Raw genomic sequence first — 25,073 nt, forward strand, 5'->3', positions numbered from 1 at the left:
CAATTGATTTCAATTGTATTGATTTTAATTGCAATTGATTTCAATTGAATTGATTTTAATTGCAATTAAAATCAATCCCGACCGGTTGGGGGTTCGATCGGGGGCCCGTTGGGGGGCCAGTTGGATGCCCGACTGGGGGGCCGGTTTGGGGTCCGTCTGGGGGCCAGTTGGATGCCCGGCTGGGGGGCCGGTTTGGGGCCCGTCTGGGGGGCCGGTTGGGAGTCCGGTTGGGGCCCGGTTGGAGGGCTGGATGGGGGCCTCCCAACCCACCCCCAAACCACCCGTCAACCCACCCACACCCTACCACATAGATAAACGCGATTAACGATTGATCAATCGTTAATTGCTGTTTCGCAATTGACAATTAATTAATTGTCAATCTTTAATTGCCAGAACAATTAAATTTTGCCCAACACTGAGTATAGCAATATTTGCATATCATTATCTCTTTCGGAGAATATAGGCATGTCCAAGAAAGGATAATTTGCTATCTTCTAGCTTGATCAGGTACCTCGTCAATTTTTATAACGCCTTTGGAGACTTCGTTTTGAACACTTAACAGTCGGCCGGTGAACGCCTTGCTGCACCACGAGATAAAAGGTTTTTACCCGTATGATAAATTAGGTAGCCGGCCTGAAGGTGCCCAGACGGGCGTCTACCTCGGTTCAGGATGCTGTGTGATAGGGGAGAATCTGTGCGTGTATCGCGAAACTGCTGGGCGCTATTCTTGCGTGGACGGTAATTGGAAGATCTTTGAAAAATTATTGGACGCTTCTATACATACATAAATTAACTATACCGTAACCGGAAATCACACTAATAATAGAATCACTATTTGTATTTTCTTATTTCTCTCTAAGACATTGCTCACATTGTCGCGGAACCGAACATCCGAACATCACCGAATTCGCGAGATTGCGTCGTGAAGCTGTAGTGTAGTAGGTGTTTAGCTGTTTAGATCTTTTACATACACAAAGATGGTGAACTTGGATACATATTGTTTTTTTTCGCTTATTTATGAAGCAAAAGAAAAAGAGGAAAAGCGATAATTGTGTTCGGGATTTATGGAAGAAACGAAAGTTTTTTGGCCAATATGAAATAATTTGCAAAGATTTGTGTCCTCTATCTGTTTCATAGACGCTTGACTCTGTACTCCGCTCCCTTCGCGCCATTTCCCGCGGTTTCACAGACCCCTACGCCTACGATAGCTGCGAGAATTCTCGAGAATGCGCGAAAAAAAAAAAAGGTTGATCCAGAACACACCCGACTTGTTTTTTATTTTGGCTCGTATCTAGTTTTTACGTTACATAATTGGCATAATGTCCATTATGTTACGTACAATTTCGTTACAAAATTACTCTTTCATTTCGCGGAACGGTCCGCGGCAATGTAAATGGAGTTTAAAAGATACGGCAGCATCTTTTGTTTACACAATTTGAATTTGAATTGAATTCTTGTGTCTGATTTATTTTACTAAGACGATTGTACCTAATCAATAATAAGATTAATAAGTCATGCCGCTGCTGAGATTTCATGAATAGTACGAATGACGAATATTAAGTGTATTTCGAATCTCATGGGAGCGTTCGAATCGTGATTTTGATTTTATTCGTTGTTTGGAAGTAGAACATCTTAATGAGTATAAATATGTATAATGAACTTTGCCTGTAAATGCCAATTATAGTTAAACTTCGGAACTTTATGTTTATTTACCTTGTCCTTTGGAATCAACCTGGTTGATTTCTTCATAAACGTAAAGTCGGCTTTTTCTCCCAAATTCACCAAATGCTTTGTAACTTCTGTAGTTGACATTGCTTTAGTTAACATACCCTCTAATGTCTGTGGGTCTTTCTCTAGTAAACCAGGGAACATTATTGCTAGTGGCTTCATTTGAGGCCCATCTTCACACTCTACCTAAATGAAAAATCACTTTATTATGAGTTCGATTAGGTACTGTTAATTATAAAAGTAGTTTAATAGCAATAGAGCCCTTTATGAGAGTTCGCCCATGGAAGTACTGTCACCTTACCTATTTTTGCCGTCAAGCAGTTACGTGAGCATTACTGCGTTTCGGTTTTGAAGGGTAAGGATGCTGGTGAAATTACAGGCACATATGGGACTTGTCAACTTAAGTCTCAGGGTGAAGAGCGCAGTGTCAGTGACACTCAGATCTTTGTGAATTGTGATTTACAGCACTATACAAGTGGCACTGCAACTGCTATGGACAGACGTGTCGCTTACCACCAGGCGCACGATTTGTTCGTCCTGTCACTTAGTATTATAAAAAAAAATCCAGATTAGGGTGTCATTTAAATAAGACCATAGGCAACTTCGGATCTCTAAAAATGTGGAAGGCAAATGGAATAGACGTCCGTATTTAAGGCCACGCGAAAGTGTGACATACTGTGCCAGGACCGCTGTGTATGAAATTCTGTTATCTACTGAGGGACGAGTTGGCATACGTGGTCTATGTGTCATGTTAATTGTAATACTTTTAATAAATGTGTATAATATTATATTACAAGTTGTAACACGGCTTCTTCGTCCCCAATATTTGATGAGCTAGATGGCACGGGATTAGGGGGTATTGGACTTTGCAAGATATCCACCCACTCTGAATCTTTGGCCAATAAAGGACATGTACCCTCTGGTGAATCATCTCGGGCAATTTCTCTGCTGTTATTGTTATTTATTCTCTGTAATTCAAAGTAATTTGTTATTACATTGTATGGTGTGAAGCACTTTGCAAAAGCTACTATGTAAACAGTACTGGTGGATCAGGATTGGTTGTCTGGTGAGTTTGCTGCTTAGGCCTTTTGTATTTCTTATATAAATCACTATTCATTTTGGGGCCACCATGATATTGGTTGTTTCTAAAACCTAAAACAACAAGCCTACTGTCAGCAAACTGTCAATGATTGACAAAAATTTGACAAATGATGTTCCAGATTTTTCAGTCAATGAGATTTAAGGATGTGTTCAAGAAAAGAAAAAGAATTGCTTTTTAATAATTTTATCACAAGTTAGTGGAACGAAAACTTTATCTCCAATATATAACTTAAAATTAACAGGTCCTTATTGTAAAGTCTAATTTTTTTGAGACCAATATTTACACATTTGCACAAGTCTAACATGGACTCTGGTCAATTAAATGTTGCTGTTGTTCTATAGTAAATTTATGAGTAGTCATCATCCTCTTCATCATCATTTTTAGGTCCAGTAGGAGGAGGTACATATGGCTGTGGAGTGCCTTCTGCACTCATTGTCTGTTGCTGCAGAAGCAGCCATTGCTGCTGCTCTTGTTTTGCTTGTTCCTCTCGTGCCTAAAAGTTAGGTACATTTAATTTTATGTTATTCAGTAGTTAATTTCTTTGCACAAAATAAATTACTTAACATTGGAGACACTTCTGGTGCGGACTCAACAGGATTATACACAGATTTTACCTACATATTTGTGGTGGCGAAGGTAAATTATACAAGCAAAAAACTACCTTATTATTATTAACATACTGATTACAAAAAATTTAAGGTATTATAAACTTTTTCTACCTAATCAATTTATTGTTTTTTTTACTTTTGATTTATTTCTTAGTGTTGATCATTATTGCACATGCCAGCCCCATTGGAAATAATACAATAAGAAAACACTTGATATAATGAAAACAGATAAATCAAAATATTACCTAACCAAACATGTAAACAAAATCCTTAACAAGTAGTGCCTTGTTGGTTCAGCCAAAACAGATTGAAACCACCCAACATTAAATGTACCAAAATCAACCTGCGCAAATAACCGCTCACGCAATACATGCAGCCGTAGAAGCATACCACACCTAGAGGTGCCGGTGATGATTTTATACCGATTTATCGGATATCGAAGTTATAACAGGTAAAAGAACTAATATTAATTGCTATTTCGGTAACTACTCTAGCAAACCATAAAGTTTTTAATGCCTGGGTTTTTAATTTAAAAAAATAAACAACTTCTCAAAATACATCATGACAATCGTGTGTGTTATTGTTTGGGCTGGTGATTTCAGTGTTTATTTATTGAATACATACCGTAAGTAGCGTTTTTAAAGTTTACCCTGAATATAAATGTTTATAAACTATACTTTAAGGAGTAATTTCATGGTAAACGTTAGAACCACTGAAACTGAATATTATAATATTTATCCAAGTACACCAAAAATTTCATTAGTGCTTTTTAAGTGCAGGATTTGCGGTGTATTACTGCATTTTATTTGAGATGTTTTTGTTGGTAGTACGGAGGGAATTTATTTAGCAATGCAGAATAATAATTTTTATTTATAAATGCTTGTATTTAAACTGAATGCTTTTTTTAATTTGCGAAACTAAATAGCCGCCATTTTGCGGTAGGAGGAGCGCATCACGTGAGCGGATAACAGCATCCTGATAAATTTCATATGAATATACACTCCATGAGCAAATGATACATGCTCTGGAATTCCTTCACAATTTCGAGAATTGGCTCTCCTCATCAAATATAATTTTTTTTTTGATGGAACTACCCAATTTATGTATAACAAGCAGTATGTATGACAAATTTAAGTTACCTTTGCAAATAGTTCTTGTTGTTGCCTAAGAAGCTCTTCCTCGGGTATTCCAAGATTTTCAAGACGAGTGCTTTGTCTACGACGTTTGGCGGCCACAGCTTTGCAATCTTTCAGTACTGCATCTGCCTCTATTGTGTAGTCACTGAACCCCAATCTGTCAAGAGCTGTACCAAAATAAATGAAATAAATTTGTTATAATAACCTACACTATAGTTGTACAATTAATTGATGACAGATTTTTTTAAAAGAAGGAATGTGTAGTGAATATGTCCTACCACAACTTTAAGAAATTATTACAAAACTTATTACCCGTGAGCACGTGTTCTGCATTAATCGTCTTCTTATTACTTTGGTTACAAACTTCATTGGCCTCTGAGCTCAGTAAGTGTATGAATTCCGTGCAACAGTTAAGAATTAATTCTCTAGACTCGAATGCGACTCTAACAGATGGCACTAATTCTTTGATCATTTTATTGATACTGGCTCTGGGTAAGGTTAGTTCGTCTTCTTCTGATGGCGGAGGGCACAATTCTCTTTCTGGGCTTCCCATAATTGTAATTTTATATGCAATTAATTTAAAAATTCATTAACAAACAAATGCAAGACTGAGCAAACAAGATCAAAAATATGACAGACACAAACCAAATGACAGACAATTTTTTTAATACTTTCGTCTAAAAAGGAGAGCGGACTGCTTAGTGCTGCCTCTTGCAAAAAATTCTCTACGTGTATTTGTGATATTTTTTTCAATCTTCTATTTTTCCATTTTGACGTTGACTGGTGTCAAAAGTGGAAGTTACTGGGCGAAAACAATGGAGCAAACAATAAAATGGTGGCGGCGATGGCGTGCTGTAATTCTGTAATGCTGGGTAATTCCAGGAAATTAAATTTTTAGGAAAAACTTCCATTATTTAAATTTTGTTTTCGTTCAGTAACTCCACTTTTAACAGGTGTCAACGTCAAATATGGAAAAATATCCGGAAAAATATGCTTTGAAAAATAATTAAGTGCTTTTTCCATTCTTCCATGACTATAAAATCCTATAAAATAAAAAACGAAGAAGTATGGTCTATTTCGGATACTTTTTGAACGAAAAGAACAAAAAAAAAAAACTACACAAACTATTATGACTAGTGCTTAAATTCTCTTTGTATTATGAGACACTTCCACATTTCTAGGTTATAGCGCTATTTTTGCCGTTATTTCCAGTATCTATAGTAAATTAATTAGTTGCATTGTTTACAAAATGGTGTTATATTTTACGAGCGACGTGGTTTCGCCACCCGTTACGTTGTTTATGGGCGCTGATAAACATGAAAGTAAGTATCGTCGTGGTATACCGATTTTGTGTATTTACGGTACCATATCAGCGATATATTTGTATTAAATTGTAAACCATTTATAATTTTTGTTACAGATGAAGATTTGATAAAATGGGGTTGGCCCGAGGATGTTTGGTTTCACGTGGATAAAGTGTCATCCGCTCACGTATATTTGCGCCTTGCACCAGTGAGTTCAGATTATTAATAGAACAACTGTAACTATTCAGATAATTTTTGATTTGACGTTTAATTTAAAAGTACATTCTTAATTTGTGATACAATGTTATTACAGGGTCAAACTATAGATGATATACCAAATTCGGTGTTAGATGACGCTTGCCAACTAGTCAAAGCAAACTCTATCATGGGTAACAAAATGAATGACATTGATATAGTTTACACCATGTGGGCTAATTTGAAGAAAACAGCAAGCATGGAGGTGGGTTTCAGAAAATGTGCTAGTTGTGATTCTCAGTACATTTACAAATATAATGTACATATCATTGGTATTTTGTAGAAAGGGCGACATAAGGATAATTTAAACATTTTCAGGGAGCATATTTTAGTTTTTCATTGTGAAAAACTAAAATATGCTCCCTTAAATACTTTAAAAATTTAAGTCCTGTTTTAAATTGAATTTTAAAACTTAAACTTCATTAAAACTGAAATTGAATTTTAAAACAGGATGTAAGTATTTTAAAACAGTTGTTAAAACCTAAAACAGAATTTTTACGAAATGGTGCTCTCGCCCTTTCTACAAAACACTGATGATATACATACTGTAGAATTGTGTCTAGTAATCTGTATGTAAAACAGAAAGCCAAAAATATCCAAAAAACTACATGAACAACTTTTAAGTGTTTAACGACCATAACACTTGGTTTCCAGGTTGGCCAAGTAGCATTCCATAAAGACAAAGATGTTAGAAAAGTCAGGGTGGCAAAAAGAAACAATGAAATTATGAACAGATTGAACAAAACTAAAAAAGAAGCTTTTCCAGACTTAAGACAGGAAAGGGAATCACGAGATAGGGAAGAAAGGGAAGATAAAAAGAAAGTCTTAAGAGACAAGAAAGACAAAGAAAAGGAGGAAGAAAAAAGAAAGAAAGAAGAAGCAGAGTTAAGAAGTTACTCCACACTCATGAAGAAAGAGAACATGACTACAAATTATGATGGGAATGATTCTGATGATTTTATGTGAAAGAAGAGATATTTTTGTTTACTTTTTCATTGGTTATTTATTTGTAAATTAAATTAATCTTACTACAGTAATGTCATTACTTTTGGCATACAGTTATTCCCACTGAAGTTAATGCATCTGTCACCCACTTAGGACAAATGCCAGTAGGGTACAATTCATTGACAAATCTAGTTACAAACTGCGGGAAAGTATCATTTTCTATATTCTCTCTCATTGTTCTCATTAGGCGCATCTGTAAAAATAAACATTTACATACTAAATTAAATAAAAAAAGCCAATTATATAACCTATAATGTAATTTCATTGTCAACTTTACAAATAGATTCTTTGGCCTATTTACTGTTTAAGTAGAAAAATGCATATTAATAACGTACTTGAAAAGCAATATTGTGTACAGAAATAAGATGACAAGCTACAGTCTCTACTGTAACAATGCAATGCAAGTAAGCTCTTGTATAGGTTGTGCATGTGGAGCATGTACAATCTTTGTCAATAGGGTTAAGATCCGTCTCATATTTCTTCTGTTTCAAATTCAGCTGTCCTGTGTTCACTAGAGCACAGCCAAATCTCTGAAAATAAATTTTCAAGTTTTACAAAATACTGTTTCATTAAAATTTCATCATGTCACGCTTTGGATTTTTAGCTTGTTGATATATGGGGTTCACTCCTTAATGTCCAAATCCTATAATGTTTACTCATTATTTTATGTTTAAATTAATTTAACATGAATAGCAATTGACACATGTTGATTTTTTTGAATTTAGATGAAAATAAACCAACTCACTGCAGTTCTTGTGGGAAAGACACAGTCAAACATGTCAACTCCTAATGCTACACAAACTACAAGGTCTATTGCCATTCCAACTCCCATCAGGTATCTAGGTCTGTTATTATCCAAGATCTCTGTGCCTAGACTGACCATTGGCCAGAAATCATCTTTCGCTTCTCCTCCACTGAAATGTGACAGGTTCTATTTTATTTAATAATGGAAGGATTGAAATGAAAAGCAGTTGCAGTGCCATTCAGAGCTTGAAATTGCAAAGATCTCAGTTAACTGCCACTGCGCCTGTCAGACAAGTTCTGTAATTTGTAGATGGTCCAGAATATGTAATTTTTGTTACAAGTATACACTAAAAAAGTAAAACTAATAGAGAAATCTTAATAAATATGTGCATAATGTCAACTCTCATTTCCTGTTTCCACAATTTAGGTCTTAAATTCAGTAATATGTATTTTTTATTATGACAACTTCTAAAGTAAAATACCTTAGTCCTCCAATAGCAAATCCATTAACTTCTTTTGTCATATGGTCCTTTGCACTTTGAGTTCTAAGTTCTTTATTTAATAATCCCTGAACAATAGGAAATATGCTTTGCTCATTAGGCCTTTTGTGGGCTTTTAAACAGCGGTCTAGCCAGCGACTGGTCCGTTCTGTGGCTTCTTTTATTCGGTCATAGTCTTGGAATGTGGTTTGAACGACGTCATCTAATTGCATTATTATATCTGCCCCTGAAATATTATAATTTTGGTCAATGGATCGGCTGTCTGTTTCATGGGTACTTGGTAGTTGGTGAAATGAGGTGGTGTCTGCAACTCGACGTCAAGGTGCCTATTTTGCATGTGGTGTAACAATTCTTTATGAATTGTGTAACAATTTTGATAATAAAAAAGTTTTCAAACTAAACATGCTACGCAAGGATCAATGGAGGAAATTAAAAGGAAAAACATTCATCTACCTTTGTCAAGGAACAGTGAAAATATAGTTAGTACATCAAGTGTAGGTAATTCTTACCTATACAATTTTGAATCTCAATGGATTTTTCTGGAGTTAACATAATTTCCGAATTATCATAAGGTGACTTAAATTTGACACCCTCTTCTGTGATCTCAGCCAGTTTCAAAAGGGATACCATTTGGAATCCCCCTGAGTCTGTAAGCAGTGCTCTGTTCCATCCCATGAACTTATGAAGTCCACCCACTTTCTTCAACACTTCTGTACCAGGTCGATTGCCAAGATGGTATGTGTTTCCTAGTATAATTTCACAGTCTAGCTTTTCAAGCTGCTCAGGTAACAATCCTTTCATTGTACCCTGAAAAATGTAATTTTTTTTAAATACTAAATGGCACTATAAAGAATACTATAAGCCAATGACAAAGTAAAATGAGAAATGGGCTGGAGGAAAAAAAATGATCAGAGAGTTCAGATTGAAAGGAATTAACATATTTATGGAATATTATAATTGAAAATAAATACACAAATTAGAATATTATAATTGAAAATAGGAGTACATTTTTATGTAATTGACAATAATAATAAAGAAATGTAATAAATAATACATATAAGTAAGAACGTAAAGATGTAGGTATATGGTTGTTGTGTTGATATGCATGGTAGGTATTGTATTTAAGGTTATGTTATCTTCGAACTGAATGGATAATTTACATGGTCAGGTAAAGGTAAAAATAATCAATTAGTACTGTACCTGTGTGCCCACGGGCATAAATACTGGAGTTTTTATTTCATAATGCGGTAATTTCATGAGACCCGCTCGTGCTCTTGTTACATTACATTCCGCTTGCACGTTGAACGAAAGAGCTACTGATTTAAAACTCATTTTTATATAAATGATACCTATATATTTCTATGTATATTTTATGTGTAAATAAAATATATCAATTGGATTTTTTCATTGACTTACAATTATAGATTTTTTGATTTTTTTTCGCTTTAGTACTGTTTTTTCCATTGGAACAGGCAAAGGCACTAATGCGCCATACAGCCAAGACTTAGGGTCGTATTCATATGAAATCATACTCAAGTCAAGACTTGAGCAGACTTGAGTATAATTTCAAGCACTGGAAATACGACCCTAACGGCAAGGACTTGAGTATGATTTTCAGTGCTTTAAATCATACTCAAGTCCTGACTTGAGCATTGAGTAGAGTTCTGGAATACCACCCTGAGAGTAATTTCTTTTTATACCTGTAGTAGACAAACTCTAATGTTTTTATTTTTAAAACAGGATGTATTGTATTTGCAAACTAGAAAATATGACCATTATACATTTGAATGAGAATTTTATTAGCAATAGAAAAAACAAAGTGTACTGGACCAAAAGCTAAATCAAGCACAATAAAATGAATTGGCACACTGTCACATAAATTCGTTTACTTGAGATTCTTTCATTTTGAAGATTGGCTGTAATGCAAAGTACCCAGAGCCTTAAAAACCAATAAAAAAACAGTTTGACGTTCTGAATTCAGAATGTCAATGTCAGAAAATTTTAATAACCTCTTCATCGCGAAATAAAATTAACTCTTAACTCGCGGTTTGCGTATTCCATGAAGTTGTAAATGAAATTTTTCATTGTAGATTGTCTATAAATTTGAATTTACTTGTGTTTCCTGCTAAGTTTAAAAGACTTAAGGTGTATATATCCGTGAGATTATCAGAATTACGGTTTCATGTCACGGTCTCGCAATAGCGTCACATAATGTAAGTAGATTTTTAAGTTTTTCTTTCCTTTCAATTGGGTAATATTGTGTAACACCCCTGGAGTCTATAATTTTTTATTTTTTTCTGAAGATTTGAAAATAAAGGCATGGAAAATAAAATCATGCGTGAGAAGTGCTTTTTGGCTTAGTTTCCACCACGTGTGACTACGGAGTCGCGATACGTGGTTCGATTCTGTGCAATCTTATTTATTTATTAGTATTTTTTTGTATTTTCAAGTCTTTTTATAAATATATTATACCTAAAAACTGTACTAGTCTGGTTTTTATTTGCATAATTGAATTATTAATCGAACATCTTTAAAAACCAAGATGCTAATTCGAGCAATGGTGGCGCCACTTGCTATACATTTTATGTCATTCGCCATATTATAGAAGCAGTTCTAAAAATAGTCAATTGAATGTTTAATTTTGTTTATGTTATCAATGTTGGTGCATACAAGATATAATTATATGAATGTAGTGGAATTGGTATTGCACAATTTTCACATATTTTACATTTTGTAAAATAAATGTTTTGTTAAAAAAGAATTACATTATTATTATTAGTAAATGTAAATTTGATTTTATGTTATTTTAATTTTTGTACAGATTAATTAAATTTTTCTGTTTGTAGATAATAATAGGCTTGATTTATAAAAAAAATACTTCCATAATATGTATGTATAATAAGGATTTGTTGACAAACTAAAATATATTTTAGTATTGGCATTGTTTAAGATTTGGGACCAGTGATGACTACACTCCAATGAATCCTAAAAATTCAACAGGGAGTAAAAGGGCCAAAAAAGGTCTTAAAATCGAAGCTAAAAATGGAGCAGAAATATTTGTACTGCCACCACTGCTATTACAAAAACTAGGCATTAATTTGGCCAATATTGTAATTCCTGAAGAAGCATCATCTAACAATACAGTTGGAAATGGTAATGAACATTTGTAGTGTTGTATCTTTCTATTTGTATTTTACTCTATGGATTTGATGTTTTATACTTAATTATTTGTATTTCTATGAAAGTGATAATATTACATGTAATAAGAGTAAAGTACAAAAGGAAGCTTTTAACATAGAATAGCAACAATGTCATTTCACCAATTTTCTACACCCTTCACATTGTGACTAAAGTCTTTTTTATTTTTATTTTCTATTTTTGATATTGTATTTCAGACACAACAGATATACCAAACTGTTCCAAAAATATTGACCAACTTAAACGAAATAGATCAATTACTTGCGCTCAAAATGAATTAGACATTGGCTCGAGTATTCTCCAAACTGCAAGTTTGATGAAAAAATCTGTGTTCTTAAGCCCAACTTTCACTCCTGATGTGGCTAACATGCCAGGTGAGCTAGAAATAGCATGTGCTGTTAATTATCAAATGACAAATTCTAATTGCAAAGAAAATGTGGATAGCAATTCTATGAAGATTGAACGTAATATTACAGAAGCTGATTTGGCTGTTACAAATTATCATCATAAGTCTGAAAAGGATCTCCAGCATATCAAGAATTTGGGCAAGAAAAATTGTAATAATGTAGAAGATGGTATTGATATGCTTATTGATAACAGTAAACAAGAAATGAATACTAAGATTATCGAACCAGAGGCTCCATCAGAAGCTCAAAATACAGAAAATGTTGTTATGAATACATTAGACATCATTGAAACTATACCAACAAATGATCACTCGGATGAGGTTTATTTATCTGATTTGCATAGCAATAACAATCCAGAACTTGCTTGGCTTGCCCTTGCAGAAAATTCAGTTACACAAGCAAATATTGATTTAAACAATAAAATAAGTATTATATCAGAACAGATTCTTAACCCATCTCATTTTAAAGAGCTCAAATATTTGCATAACGGTAATATACCTAATTTTTTTCCTATCCCCATAGATTCTTTGATTGCTACAAATAAACTTGCTGATGGTGATAATAATCAAAATACTTTAGCTTGTTTTCCCGCAAACGCGCAAAATTGTGAATCTATTAGTAAAGAAATGGACAGCACACTTCAGAATAAGTTCCAAAACACTGAAACCATTCTGATGTTTGATGATAAAGGAGTTATAATAAATAATGAAAACTGTAATGGAAATGTTGATGTTGATTTTCCTGTTCATATAGTTGGTAACGAATCTCTCACATTAGACAAAGAATACACTGTCACTGAAGAAATACTTGGCAAAGTCGAGAATCCTGGAGAGTTAAACTCCGATAGCAATTTTGATGTTTGTGTGGAATTTAATGTGTCAGATATAGAAAAGCATTTAGAAGAGAATGAGGAAATATTAGAAAGTTTCGCAAATGAAATTACCGGCAGTGATGCAAATGCAATCATTGAAAATCTTGAAAATAGTGAAGAGATCTCTTCTAAAAAGCCACATGAAGTGACTATAATTACGGATATGGCTTGTATAGAATTTGAGTCTCATCCCACAACTAATATTTCCCATCTAAAATCTAATCAAAACCAGTCAAATGAGAAAGAAATAGTTGTGGATAAGTTTGCTTCTTCTAATGACTATTTTAGTATTAATGATAATAATAGCTCAGCAACTTTGAATGATCCCAGTCACGCAACCGAAAATGTAAGTACCACACATGGATCAGAGTCAATAAATGGAAACGTCCTAAAAGATGATGCTGTTACCAAGGCAATTAACGCACTTAAACGCGCTGTATATAGTACACCGAAGGAGTCCAAAAACAAATTCTCAATTGATTGTAATGCAGGTAGAAATTCTAAAAATTATGGTAAATCTGAGGGAAATTTTGCATTATCGGTCAGTATCAGTAAAATAGAATCAAATAAAAGAAATACAAATGAAACAAATGCTGTTCAAATATCGAAATATAGTGACCAGTTCAAAAACAACTTAGAAAACGAGATCAGAGCATCAGAAAAAAGTAGTAAAAAAGAAACTAATTTAATTGGTAAAGAACACAACGCGAAAGATAGCAACAATTCCATACACATTCCATATGCTTCAGATAAGGTTGAAGAAATTGCTATGTTATTACGCCAAATTACTCGTCGTCGATCAGAGTCGGTAAAACCTATATGTCAAAGTATTGATCATAAATGGTTACATGCGAAATGTGAGAAAACATATAAGCCTAGATCGAAGATGCATATTCAAGGAGTGGAGAAACCTGGCGGTTCTGGATCAGTTGACGATAACATCAATTTGAATAAAATAAGAATCAAAACTTATAAGAAATTTATTAAACCAAAACAAACACCCGAATGTGCCAACAAAAGGATAGTGATTGAAGATAAAATCGATAATGACTTACCTTATACAGTTGAAAGTTCAAAATACGATCAAGAACGTGTTGATTTTTGTATTTGTAAAGATTTCGGAAGCTTAACTTGTTACGACGATGCAAGATTGTACGAACATATACATTTCTTAGACCATAAGAAGGTACACTGTGATTCTCAATTTCTGTTTAGCATATACAATGAGCCGGAAATCGCAAAAAGTGAAAAAATTGTTGACAAAGAGATTGAACAAGAAAGCTCTCCAACTTGCGCGTTGAATATATGCTGGAACAACTTAGTTAACAACGATTTTACAGAGGTAGAAAATCCAGATCGTATTGATAAAATATATACTGAAGTAAATAAAATAAGCGATTTTTCAACTAACATTCATTGGAACGCTATAATTGAGCAAAACATACCAGATAAAATGATTATTAAATCGAGCCAAAGTTCTAAACATAGTTCTGAAGAAATTGATGCGCCATTAAGAAACGAGATTAAATTTAGTGAACGAATTCCTGTTTGTATTCCTACTTGTGAAGCTGGAAGTAACATTCAGGTCCAAATAATTAAGTCGGAAGCAAAGACTGTATTGGTTCAGGTGGAACATTTAAGTGAAGTTACTACAAGGGAAAACCCAGTTGGCACAGAAGCACATAGTCATTGTATTCTTAAGAATTTTGAAACGTGTCGATTAACAGAAAACGTTGATATAAATCGTGCTAGTTGTAGCAAGGGTGAAAATGAAGACTATAGTTTAAGATTTGTAAAGGTAAGGAAAAGTAATAAACGATAATTTAAAGAAATTTTAGGCAATGAAGATCTAAACATATGTTGTTTGTTGTAGCAATCCTCACCAATGGTACTAGAAACTGGCGCATCAACTAGTCGGATGTCTAATGAAATCATGGCTGAAGTTTGCGAACCTGAAGCTGCTATTAAAAAAATCCATGTCGAAGGAAATTTGCAAAATAAAAATAACAAAAAAGGAAAGGTATGACAATAAATTCACTCCACTTTGCCTGCAAAAATCCATCAATCAACAAATCAATATGGATTACCATTTTGTGATAATAGCAATTGTTGATGTGATTCTTATTATTTCAGAAACGGAGAAAATCTTCAACTGGCGTAACTAATGAACCAGGCGACTCTCTCAGTGAAGATGAACAACCAAGAGTTAAAAAAAGCGCAAAATGCGGAGTTTGTCAAGAATTATTGACTGAAGAACAATGGGAAGAACATTGTGACACATCTCATTGCTTCATTGCCTGGAGGGCAGGGGAAACCATTGTAAGTATCATAAAGCTTTTTGTCGATTTGTGCTCTACACACAATAACACGTAGCGGTATTAAACGTGATACAGCCAAGAGCTCATTTTCACTTTATAATTAAGACATATGTATGTCTGTTGAATGTTCAACACTAAGCCATTCTTATATAACAATTATTCAAAGTGTTCAGCTTATTTATAACTGTATACATGAATACATATTATTTCAGGATCTACAAGACCAAAATCTGATTAAAAAATTACAAATAAAATTAAAAACTAATAGTTTGACGTGTCCTTTTTGTGACTTTATAAACCGAAGAGTCAAAAAATTCTTGGCTCATGTCGCTGACTGTGTGAACCGTAAGGTAAGAAAACTTAATTGGCGTAGTTAATAGTTATCCTTCTAGAATTTATTGTAATATCTTGAAATATAATTTCAGGCACATGATAACTCTTCAGTAGACTCTCCAAATACAAAACGACGAAGTAACAAAGAGGAAACAACGGGATCAGATCAAATAGAAGAAAATTTAGTAACATGCCAAGTGTGCCATCAAAATATCCGTGATTCAGATTGGATTAGACATATAGCACGGGAACATGACTATTTAGCTTGGAAAGAAGGTGACCCTTCATTGGTAAGTATCTATTTTCATATCAAAATTATTGGACGGACCGCGCTATGGCGCTTTTCACATGGTGAGAGTTGACGCAGAGACATACGGCAACACCACGTTACAATGGCCTAAACGTCCATATTAAAGTGTAATAACTTCCTGAAGGGAGCTATTATTTTTAGCTATAGGGTTATTATTTCTCTGCCTATGGAAGTTAAAGACACATGTATTTTTTGCAGGATTTAGAAGATGAGAAATTTATACAAAAACACTTGAATATTATAGTGCAACAGATTGGAATATTATCATGTTCTAAATGTGATTTTAGACATAAAAATGTGAAATCGTATCTGGAGCATGTAGACACATGTGAAGGATCTGAGGAAAGTTTAGTAAGTAAGATATTATTATTAATATTAGTATTAGAATTTGAGCTTATAATATATATTTACATATTTTATAAGCACAAATTCTTGGTCATCAAGCACCTAGTTATTATTAGAAAGGGACCTTTGCCTATTGCATTAAAACCCAAACACTTACTTGCGCTTAGTTATTTATCGTATTGGCTTTTATTTATCCTGAAATGGTGTTTTAGAGCACTTATGGTGTTGAAAATAAACAAGAAATGAAACAAGATAATAACAAAAGGAGAAGGAAACCAAAAGTTATATCTCTTGTTTGTGCAGTATGTTCTTGCAATGTCAAAGAGTCAGAATGGATTGAACATATAGCCAAGGAACATAATTATTTAGCATGGAAAGAAGGAGAAGAACCTTTAGTGAGTAATTCTCAGTTTTACTTTATTTTTATTGTAACAAAATTTACGTAATTAGGGTGCGTACAGATACCGCGAAAGCACTGCATATGCGCTGTGCGTGCGCTGCGGTTATTTATCAGAAGTCCGAAATGACGTTTTCCTGAAATAACGTTTGCATGAATTTTCATAACCTCGAAAGTAATTTTGACAGGAAAATATTTTTCTTTTAAACCTAACTTAACCTAACCTAACCAAACTTAATCGTGTCTTTGTGATAAACATCCGACATACCCTGAAAGAACTACAGTTTCGTTATAATTCGGTTTTCGGGGTAATGAAAATTGGAACAAACGTTATTTCGGAAAAAATAAATTCGAGTTTGTTGTTAGGTTACCGTGCGCTGCACGTACGCTGCGCGCACGCTACACGTGTACAATTAAGTGAACCTCTGCAATGACGTGCGCGAGTTGCACTACATAATGCACGTGTGTAGTTCGCGAGCCTTTCACAAACAGGCGCATTCGCCACATTTCTTCGCACCCTTAAGGCATTTGCATTGAACGTACTAGAAAAAAGTGGTCGGCAAATAAAAAACTTTACTACTGTTTAATTTTAGGATGTCGCCAATGAAGACGCTGTACGCCAGTATTTGAGTGACATTTTGAAGGAAAATGGGAGCTTAATTTGTCATAAATGTGGTTACTCGCGTAAAAATGTTAAGACTTTCTATAACCATACAAAAAAATGTGTTATGCAAATGGTAAGGATCAGCAGTAATATTGACTTATATGTATATCATTTATATAAATAAGTATATTACACAGGCATGTTCCTGTAGAGACGTAGCTTTTGTCATATAGCATATTGATGCTTCACTTTCTCAAATTCGAATTTTATAAAGAGTGATTATTCAAGAGATGGCAAAACTTTCTATTCATTTTAAATTTTTTATCGAGAGTGTTAATTTGGATGCATTACTTTAAGAATAGGTAAAAGCAGTGTGTAAATATAAAGGAAATGTGATGAGAAATCAGCCTGCAAAATTTGTACATACAATCCATTTGTCGCATTTTAGTAACTTTGTGCTTTAAGATACGAGTTTGAAAAAGTAAGGCGACGATTTAGATGTTAGTGTTTTTAATTTGATTTGATTTGAAAATTGCAGACATTTAATAAAAGCTTTAAAAGATTAGACACCGATAAATTTGAAGTTAGCTCTACACCGGAATCCGACAACAGGGACATTAGTACTGTGAACAATAGTAATCCAAGAAACAATGGACTAAACAGTAGCGCATTTGAAGACACGATAGAACAGTGTGGTGTGTGCAAAGAGAAAGTAAATTCAAACAAATGGTTAGATCACATTGAGCAGAAGCATGAATATTTAGCTTGGAAAGAAGGGCAAAAACCATTAGTGAGTAAATAATAAATACGATAAAATTGCGTATCGATACAATATAATGTACCTCTTTTCAATTATATGATAATGGTTTATTATCTCAACACATGGAGCAGATCTTACTCTAAAATAAAGAATATAGTAAGATTATTTACTCGCTGCAGACACGGCCCTAAATTATTATAGGAGCGGAACATCGATTTGCGCTCTCTATCTCACTTACGTACGTCTCTATCTCACTTAGGTACGGGCAGGTCTTTTGTGTACGCGTAAGACTGCAATACTGCACGTTTTATTTTGTTTAGACATGGCAATAACGACTGTTTATGAATGATGATTTATAGCCGAGTTTGCAGGGATTAAATTAACTTGCAATAATAAGATTCAATGTTGTAACCTTGTGAGAGACTTCAGGAACATGTGAGACTACTAAATCTGTATTACAGCTCGCTCGACCCTCACCCTCTCAGACTAGTCTTAATTAATCAATCAATGTTTATTTTTCTGGATTGTTTTATGTAAATTAATGGTGTCTTATTTACTTGTAGAACTTAAATAACGAAGAAGAAGTGTACAATCATTTGTATTGTATAGTGAAAGAAATATGTAGACTAAAATGTTCAAAATGCGGATTAGAAAGAAAATATGTGAAAACATATTTACAACACATCAAAACTTGCAGCGCTGAAAGTGAAGGAATGAATGCTTCGTCTAATGGTGCGTAACTTTAAATTATTTTTTAAACTATCTTGTAATGATTGATGAATATTATGACCTTTTTTCTACGGTTCCCAGGTGTGGAATCCTCATGATGTGTATTCTGCAGGAATAAAATGTATCCAAAAGAGATTTTTACGTTTCCTGCAATATTGCGCAGGTATATTTTTGCCAGACTAAGTGTCGCAAATTTCATTTTCTGCCATTATACAAACTGAGAGAAATGGCTGATTTGACTTACCCAACTAACATAGCAAACGACCCTGTTGATTACCCTGAGCTCTTGACTAAATAGAACTACGCACACGCAAGGTTGCACTGACAAATCCTACCACCCTTTATGTTCCTAGGGTTAAGACAAATTGTAGGCAAAATGCTTAACTCCTTAGTTAATAGATATGGTGAGGTGGACTTGTTCAACACCAGTACAAGTAAACTAAAACGCTTACTCAGTGATATGTTTTTCTCTTCAAATATGTAGCTACTATAAATGTTTAACGTTTTTAATTTCGTTATTTATATTTCTTATGTTCTTTTTTCTTTAAGTCGGCAACTTACTTTATAGTTTCTTTCTATCACTATAAAATAATCATCTGTGGAAATTTTTAATTAGCCCTTAGTATACACGCACTGGCCTGTCAGACGTGTATTATACTTAACATTAGGTATATTATACCTAGCTGTAAGTTTTCCAAAAATAATGAAAATAAAAATTAAATCTTACAATTGTTGTAGTAATTGCTGCGTTCACGCCACATTATCAATTGTTGTAAAAGGCATTAATGTTCTATTTCTATTTTGCAAAAGAGTAGCATAGCATGATATGTAAAACAGTTACGGAATCCAAGACATAACGTGTAATAAGTACGTCAAAAAACTAGGAAATATGCATTATGCAATTTTTCGGATCCTTGCATTCCTTACGACTTGATAATATACTGTCCACACACGTCACAAAACTCGGTTTAATATTTGTACTCGCAACAATGACTTTTTTAAATATTCATCTTGTAATAGTATATAATTACGCTCTCAGATAATTTATCACAAAGATACTAATATCAAAGTAATAGACTAATCTACTAATATCAAATAAAATCAAGACAGTTAAAAATGTTCCAAAACCTAAAAACAAGACTATATATCAAATACATTAATATTAGGTAATAGCAATCTATTAGTTATCAATCAGTTTTACGGGTACTGATTTCATGTCACACTTAATACAAAGATCGAACCCAAAGAAAAATGCGAAACCAGGGCGACCGCTCTACCAACTGAGCTACAGATCGAGTCAGTAGACCTTACGAATTCTTCGATGTGTTTGTTACAGATCTTTAGTTTTAAAGTCTTTTTGCTGTAGATGTGAGAAATATATGAAAGTAGTTTCTTCACTCAATTAGGTACTTTTATAGCTACCAGAGGTTGACAAGAGATGTCGCTTTATAAATTGCAATATTGATTGTAATGAATCTGTTTTACTACCGATGTATTTATTAATACGAAGATCGAATTTTTTACAGAATTGATTGCCTGCGGAATTTGTTCAGAAATGATTGCTGCCAACAAATGGAAGCATCACGCAATGAGCAAACATTATAATGTTGCTTGGAGAGCGGGAGAAACGCCATTAGTAAGTATAGACATCTTTCAGAGTTCTTCAGACACTCCTCCAACATAAACTACGTTTTAATCGCTAGCGTAAAATAATTGATCTCTTTCTTAACTTTTCAGGATTTGAACAACCCTTTATTAGCTGAGAAGCTTATGAAAGAGTACAGAGAGCAAAATAAATTAGTTTGCAAAATCTGTAGAGCTAGTAGAGCGAGCTGTCTTGGGTTCTATGCACATATATTGACTTGCGGAAAGAGTGATGAGGTAAATACTTGTAATATGAAAATGCACATAAATGTAAAAAACAGTCCAACAGTCGATTGACCATTTAGTACAGATTACTCGAGGACGTTAGCTGATATATCGATCTGGGCTGATAGAGTTGTGGTAAACCTTTGTATGCCCATAGTAAGTGTGCACGTTAAAATGTTACTTGTGTTTATATCGCGCGGTGGAAAAATATGCCAGAAATTTATTTTTCACCTCACTATCTCAGAAACGGTATCTTTATCATTAGCAATCTGCGCGCAATAGCGTTTTGTGTACGCTAGCATGGAAAAGGTTTTCGAAATTTGAACTTGACAATGGACTGTGGTGCACCTAACTTTTTCTTTCGATGAAAAAAAAAAGATAATGACACGTTCAACTACGCGATTTGTCGTAAATTACTTACTTATGTAATATAAATATGTATAAATCCGTTGGTAATGTCAGCAATAATAATTTATTTTTATTATTGTTGACATTAAATTGACAATAATAAGTAATTGTGTTTATTAAATTATTTTAATTCGTCGAAGAACAAATAATTTCAATAATCACACAAAATTTTAAGTACAAGCAAGAATAAAAATTGATGAGGTGCAAATTCAGAACGTTCCAAAGATAATTTTTTTTCTTTTGATTAAATAAAAAGTGATGTTTTGTAGTTCAACTGTTGTGTGAATAGTTCTTTCATCTACCATTTTCCTCGCTTTAGTGAGGTGAAAATTTGAGTGTTTTGCTCGGCAGCAAAGTGGTTTTGCGTCTCGTGGCTTGAAACCCTCGCTATGCTCAGGAATCTATTTTCGAAGCTTACCTTCCTTCGCTTGCTCAGGCTTCAATACAAGCACTCGCATCAAACAACAACTTTGTAGCCTTGCATAAGAAATAATTATTGTATGGAGGGATTGAAATAAAACAAAATAGTAGCAATAGAGCTTCTTGTGAAAGAGTTCCTCCAGGGAAGTACTGCCACCTTACCTATTTCTGCCGCCAAGCAGTAATGTGAGCATTACTGCGTTCCAGTTTTGAAAGATAAGGGTGCTAGTTAAATTACGGGCACATGGGACTTGTCACCTTATGTCTCAGTGTGACGGGCGTAATGGCAGTGCCCCTCAGATCTTTGCGATTTAAAGACACTTGATTTCTTAAAAAAATTGCACTATACTGTGTTAGCAATAATAATTAAGTTGTAGTTATCTGTGATTTATTAATTTTTATATTGACACACACAGGAAACCGAGCAATTTAAATCCACATGCGAAATCTGCAGTAAGCCATATCTAACAATCTACCACCGCCAGCATATGACCGCGCACAGCGCGCAAGACCTCATCCGTGAACAAAGAAAGAACGCTGAGTTGAAAAAGGAGGCTCTTAAAAATGCGGAACCGGAAGTGGAGCCATCATCAGGGCCAAGACGTGCGGCTATGAAGTAAGAATTTTTTTAAGAATTTGATATTTTTATACTATTTAGGTTATTACTATGTAGGTCAATGACTATTTGTTATAAACTTATGTCTGGAGATTTAGTTGCCATACTATAAGTAATCATAATGATTGTTATAATGATTGTTTTCTTTGCAGAGCGAGATCGGTTATTGAAAACTACAAAGCGAACATAGTAAGTTGTCTTTTTATTTAAATCCTGTTGCAAAATGAGCTAGTACTCGACGGGACATTTACATTGTGCGTATAATAAATAATAAAACGAGATAACCATACCAATTACCTGCCCTCAAATTCGGAAATTCTCTGCCCTATGAATGCCAAAGCAAAGGTATTCACACTCACAACACTCAGTCCAGAACCTATTTCGAACGGTTCGTTTCTCATAGTGGTCTTACCGGGTATTGAATCTGGGACTTCCTCATCCAGCGCCCAACAGAGAGAGGACTTTTATTTCTCTAGGTATGTTTAAATAAAATATTTTGTATTACAGGGTGCTTATAGCTGCATGTCGTGCGGATATGACGCTGGCAATAAATCTGAATTAGGCGCTCACCAATGTTTGAACAGTGACCCTTTTAGCGATTCTGAGGAGTCTGCCAGACCAGGGTCTGACGGGGATTCTTCCGAAAGTGAAGTTGACAGTAATATTTCGGAACACGAGCAGAACCAAGTTCGTAAGAGGCGGTCTAACAAAACTGTTCGTAAGTATTTACAACATCGACTATATAACCAGATTTACAATGTCCAGTGTCTTATCTTGTTTACACGGGGTCAACTGCCGCCTTCGGCAGACTACTTCAAATTGCCGAAGGAGGCGTAGTCGACTAGCTGTTTACACTGAGCCAATCACCGCCTCTTTGGCAAGTGAATTCGGCTGACGAAGACTGCGCAGTCGACGTGCTGTTTACAGTGGGTCGACTAACACTTTTTCGACAAAGGCCGTTTCTGTCTGCTGCTCTAAAGTTTTAAATATATCTACTAACAAAGAGTAGCGAGACCTTGTATATTATACGTGTCAGTCACTCCCCGTACCGCCGAGGTACATAATAATGCTTTTCTCAAACTATGCGATGAAATAAAAGGCTAAAGAATGAAGGAGAATGTACAATAGATAATGCAAAACAAGTTTTCCATAACAAAATTTGCTTTTTGTTTTAAATTAAACAGTACACACCATTATTGTATTTTCGCTCCTCTAACTAGAACTCACTTTCGCAAAGAAAATATAAAAAATAACTTCAAAGTACTTTCGTTTATTTTACCGCCTTTTTAAATATATAGTGCAAGTATATTCGTGTTCCTTAATTACCTTTTTTTTTAATTTATTGCTGGCCATGGAAACAAAGTCCTTCAGCCGAAAACATAAACTTTTAATTATATTTCAGTAAATATGGCCACCACAAAGAGGATAGGCAATTTGAGGCGGCGTGCTTGGATTGACTCGGGATTCCTTAGAACGGGCCGATACGGGTATTTTAGTTCGAGATTCGTATAATTTCGCGTTTTAATCTTCGATTAAGGCACAATAGCACTATCCTATTCCACTTTAAACTAGATTACACAAAATAATTGAAAGTCAAAATAAAAACGACACTTTTCCCTCCAAAAGGCCCAGAGCGAATCCCCCTTAATTACCTGCGTAATAAGTGATACCATAGACAATATTTTATTAATTCTCGCAATTACGAGCAGTTGTCTGTATGATAGTTGTTTTTAAGTGTGTTTACATTGGTCTTTGTTTGTAGATATGTTTAAAAGATTAGAGCAGCAGACAGAAATGAATTCATATACTCGTACTTATTTTGCCGGCCTATAGTTGTAGACTCCATGAATGGCCAACGTTGTGGGTTCTTTTTTTTTTAAAGTAATGCAAACATTTCTGAGCATGTTTGAGAAAATGATATTTATTTTTAGCTATTCGAACGCAGAAATTACCATTTAGTGTGAAGCATCCTACTACGTACGTAGCAGAAAATAGTCACGCATAGTAAGTAAATCTTGAATTGTTTTTTTTTTTACTTCATTTTATTGTTACTTTACAAGTTCAGTACACAAGTTTATACAATTATTTTCAGTTTTAACTTTCACTTCACTGACGACAATTTGTTTCCTGATCTGTACAACCTTCGGCTTGAACCTGTGTCGGAAATGGAATTGTTGAACTATATGCCGCCGTTAGAAGAATCTTGCAAAGTCAGGTTTGGAAGTGATTGGGAAACGTACAAGAGATTTGAAGCTAAACATAATTCGGGTATTTAATTTTTATACATAAACATTTTATTAAAGTATTCATATATTCATTTTATTAAAGGTTCAGCGTGTACTGATCATTGTAGTCATTGACAGGGCAACTTCTTATGAGTCATGTGTAAAACAACTAATAAAGTTCCTTATAGGATATTTCTGTTGTAATGGTTGGCACAAGGGTATTTCACAGAGCTTATGCATTGATAAGCAAAATGAAGCGCGTCCTATGAACACAATTTTTTGTTCGGTACGGGCGTAGTGATCGAGATTGTTCATACTTCGCACAAAGCCAGAAGGGCGGGAGAATAATGAATATTGTTGATTACATCAAAAGGGCGAAAGAGATATTCGGCTCGAGCTAAAGAGGCAGTGGTGAACTGGGTTTAAAGGACCGGTTACACTTACATAGTGTTGCTTAAAGTTGTGCACCGTGATTAAAGTTGTGCAAGCCAGGTAAATATTTGTACGTACGGGCGAGTGAGCCCCGTACAAACAGGCTTGGGGTATCCCTTTCCATTACACAACTTTATATCCGTCGAATCTCGATCGATAGAAGTACCATAAGAGTGGTGTCACATTTTTTAATGCTGACAATATTTTTTAGGGTACAGCTTGTTCACGGGTGCATGTATACAAGGCATATCGTGGGTTCCGTCAATATCGGATGACACTCCCGGCGGTCAATTTTTGTCCATTGCATGCCACAATGGCGTTGATACGCCTCGTTTGGAAGTGGACGAGACACTGCCTAGTCCTGGACTTATACAGATTTGGAGTTTTCGAAAATTTAAATCGTAAGTGTTCGACTTCTTTCATTAAACGAAAATACAATAACGTATTAT

At 34.4% G+C, this 25,073-nt stretch overlaps 5 protein-coding genes across 5 annotated transcripts in view; 2 read left to right on the forward strand and 3 right to left on the reverse strand.

Annotated features, from left to right (window-relative positions):
• Positions 1-1,617: 1,617 nt before the first annotated feature.
• Positions 1,618-2,897, reverse strand: LOC113237314. The gene is made up of 3 exons (XM_026473721.1): positions 2,771-2,897; positions 2,523-2,696; positions 1,618-1,914 (listed from the first exon to the last, which is right to left on the reverse strand). The coding sequence occupies exons 1-3, from the start codon at positions 2,843-2,845 to the stop codon at positions 1,633-1,635; spliced, it is 531 nt and encodes a 176-aa protein (XP_026329506.1). The 5' UTR covers positions 2,846-2,897; the 3' UTR covers positions 1,618-1,632.
• Positions 2,898-3,053: 156 nt separating this feature from the next.
• Positions 3,054-5,127, reverse strand: LOC113237144 (protein Dr1). Its single transcript, XM_026473447.1, has 3 exons — positions 4,887-5,127; positions 4,578-4,741; positions 3,054-3,323 (listed from the first exon to the last, which is right to left on the reverse strand). The coding sequence occupies exons 1-3, from the start codon at positions 5,125-5,127 to the stop codon at positions 3,177-3,179; spliced, it is 552 nt and encodes a 183-aa protein (XP_026329232.1). The 3' UTR covers positions 3,054-3,176.
• A 618-nt stretch (positions 5,128-5,745) lies between these two features.
• On the forward strand, positions 5,746-7,635 carry LOC113237137 (coiled-coil domain-containing protein 25). Its single transcript, XM_026473436.1, has 4 exons — positions 5,746-5,896; positions 5,995-6,086; positions 6,192-6,338; positions 6,788-7,635. Exons 1-4 carry the CDS (start codon positions 5,824-5,826, stop codon positions 7,097-7,099), a joined length of 624 nt encoding a protein of 207 aa, XP_026329221.1. The 5' UTR covers positions 5,746-5,823; the 3' UTR covers positions 7,100-7,635.
• Positions 7,176-9,714, reverse strand: LOC113233361 (queuine tRNA-ribosyltransferase catalytic subunit). Its single transcript, XM_026468478.1, has 6 exons — positions 9,583-9,714; positions 8,892-9,189; positions 8,365-8,608; positions 7,884-8,052; positions 7,474-7,668; positions 7,176-7,331 (listed from the first exon to the last, which is right to left on the reverse strand). Exons 1-6 carry the CDS (start codon positions 9,712-9,714, stop codon positions 7,176-7,178), a joined length of 1,194 nt encoding a protein of 397 aa, XP_026324263.1.
• Positions 9,715-10,544: 830 nt separating this feature from the next.
• The window catches only part of LOC113233365, a 21,361-nt gene continuing 6,832 nt past the window's right edge, over positions 10,545-25,073 (forward strand). The window contains exons 1-18 of the mRNA XM_026468492.1: positions 10,545-10,595; positions 11,333-11,535; positions 11,778-14,656; positions 14,732-14,836; positions 14,992-15,177; positions 15,602-15,799; positions 16,018-16,170; positions 16,377-16,559; positions 17,704-17,955; positions 18,489-18,657; positions 20,181-20,290; positions 20,392-20,535; positions 21,768-21,967; positions 22,120-22,156; positions 22,475-22,685; positions 23,899-23,971; positions 24,060-24,235; positions 24,836-25,025. Of these exons, the coding sequence (XP_026324277.1) occupies positions 11,361-11,535; positions 11,778-14,656; positions 14,732-14,836; positions 14,992-15,177; positions 15,602-15,799; positions 16,018-16,170; positions 16,377-16,559; positions 17,704-17,955; positions 18,489-18,657; positions 20,181-20,290; positions 20,392-20,535; positions 21,768-21,967; positions 22,120-22,156; positions 22,475-22,685; positions 23,899-23,971; positions 24,060-24,235; positions 24,836-25,025 (5,441 nt within the window). The 5' untranslated portion in view covers positions 10,545-10,595; positions 11,333-11,360. The remainder of the gene's footprint in view (positions 10,596-11,332; positions 11,536-11,777; positions 14,657-14,731; positions 14,837-14,991; positions 15,178-15,601; positions 15,800-16,017; positions 16,171-16,376; positions 16,560-17,703; positions 17,956-18,488; positions 18,658-20,180; positions 20,291-20,391; positions 20,536-21,767; positions 21,968-22,119; positions 22,157-22,474; positions 22,686-23,898; positions 23,972-24,059; positions 24,236-24,835; positions 25,026-25,073) is intronic.

Source organism: Hyposmocoma kahamanoa, unplaced genomic scaffold (genome assembly GCF_003589595.1).
Source record: "Hyposmocoma kahamanoa isolate Upper Pololo Valley unplaced genomic scaffold, ASM358959v1 102, whole genome shotgun sequence".
Lineage (NCBI taxonomy): Eukaryota > Metazoa > Arthropoda > Insecta > Lepidoptera > Cosmopterigidae > Hyposmocoma > Hyposmocoma kahamanoa.

Coding starts and splice junctions, on each gene's coding strand:
- LOC113237314 (XM_026473721.1), bottom strand. CDS start 2,845: ATGAATAGTGATTTATATAAGAAATACAAAAGGCCTAAGCAGCAAACT. Junction 2,697..2,770: donor CAACCAATCCTGATCCACCA/GTACTGTTTACA, acceptor TTTGAATTACAG/AGAATAAATAACAATAACAG. Junction 1,915..2,522: donor AAGAAGCCGTGTTACAACTT/GTAATATAATAT, acceptor TTTTTCATTTAG/GTAGAGTGTGAAGATGGGCC.
- LOC113237144 (XM_026473447.1), bottom strand. CDS start 5,127: ATGGGAAGCCCAGAAAGAGAATTGTGCCCTCCGCCATCAGAAGAAGAC. Junction 4,742..4,886: donor TGCAGAACACGTGCTCACGG/GTAATAAGTTTT, acceptor ATTTTGGTACAG/CTCTTGACAGATTGGGGTTC. Junction 3,324..4,577: donor AACAAGAACTATTTGCAAAG/GTAACTTAAATT, acceptor CCTAACTTTTAG/GCACGAGAGGAACAAGCAAA.
- LOC113237137 (XM_026473436.1), top strand. CDS start 5,824: ATGGTGTTATATTTTACGAGCGACGTGGTTTCGCCACCCGTTACGTTG. Junction 5,897..5,994: donor GGGCGCTGATAAACATGAAA/GTAAGTATCGTC, acceptor TTTTTGTTACAG/ATGAAGATTTGATAAAATGG. Junction 6,339..6,787: donor AGAAAACAGCAAGCATGGAG/GTGGGTTTCAGA, acceptor CTTGGTTTCCAG/GTTGGCCAAGTAGCATTCCA.
- LOC113233361 (XM_026468478.1), bottom strand. CDS start 9,714: ATGAGTTTTAAATCAGTAGCTCTTTCGTTCAACGTGCAAGCGGAATGT. Junction 9,190..9,582: donor TTATGCCCGTGGGCACACAG/GTACAGTACTAA, acceptor TACATTTTTCAG/GGTACAATGAAAGGATTGTT. Junction 8,609..8,891: donor TGAGATTCAAAATTGTATAG/GTAAGAATTACC, acceptor ATAATATTTCAG/GGGCAGATATAATAATGCAA.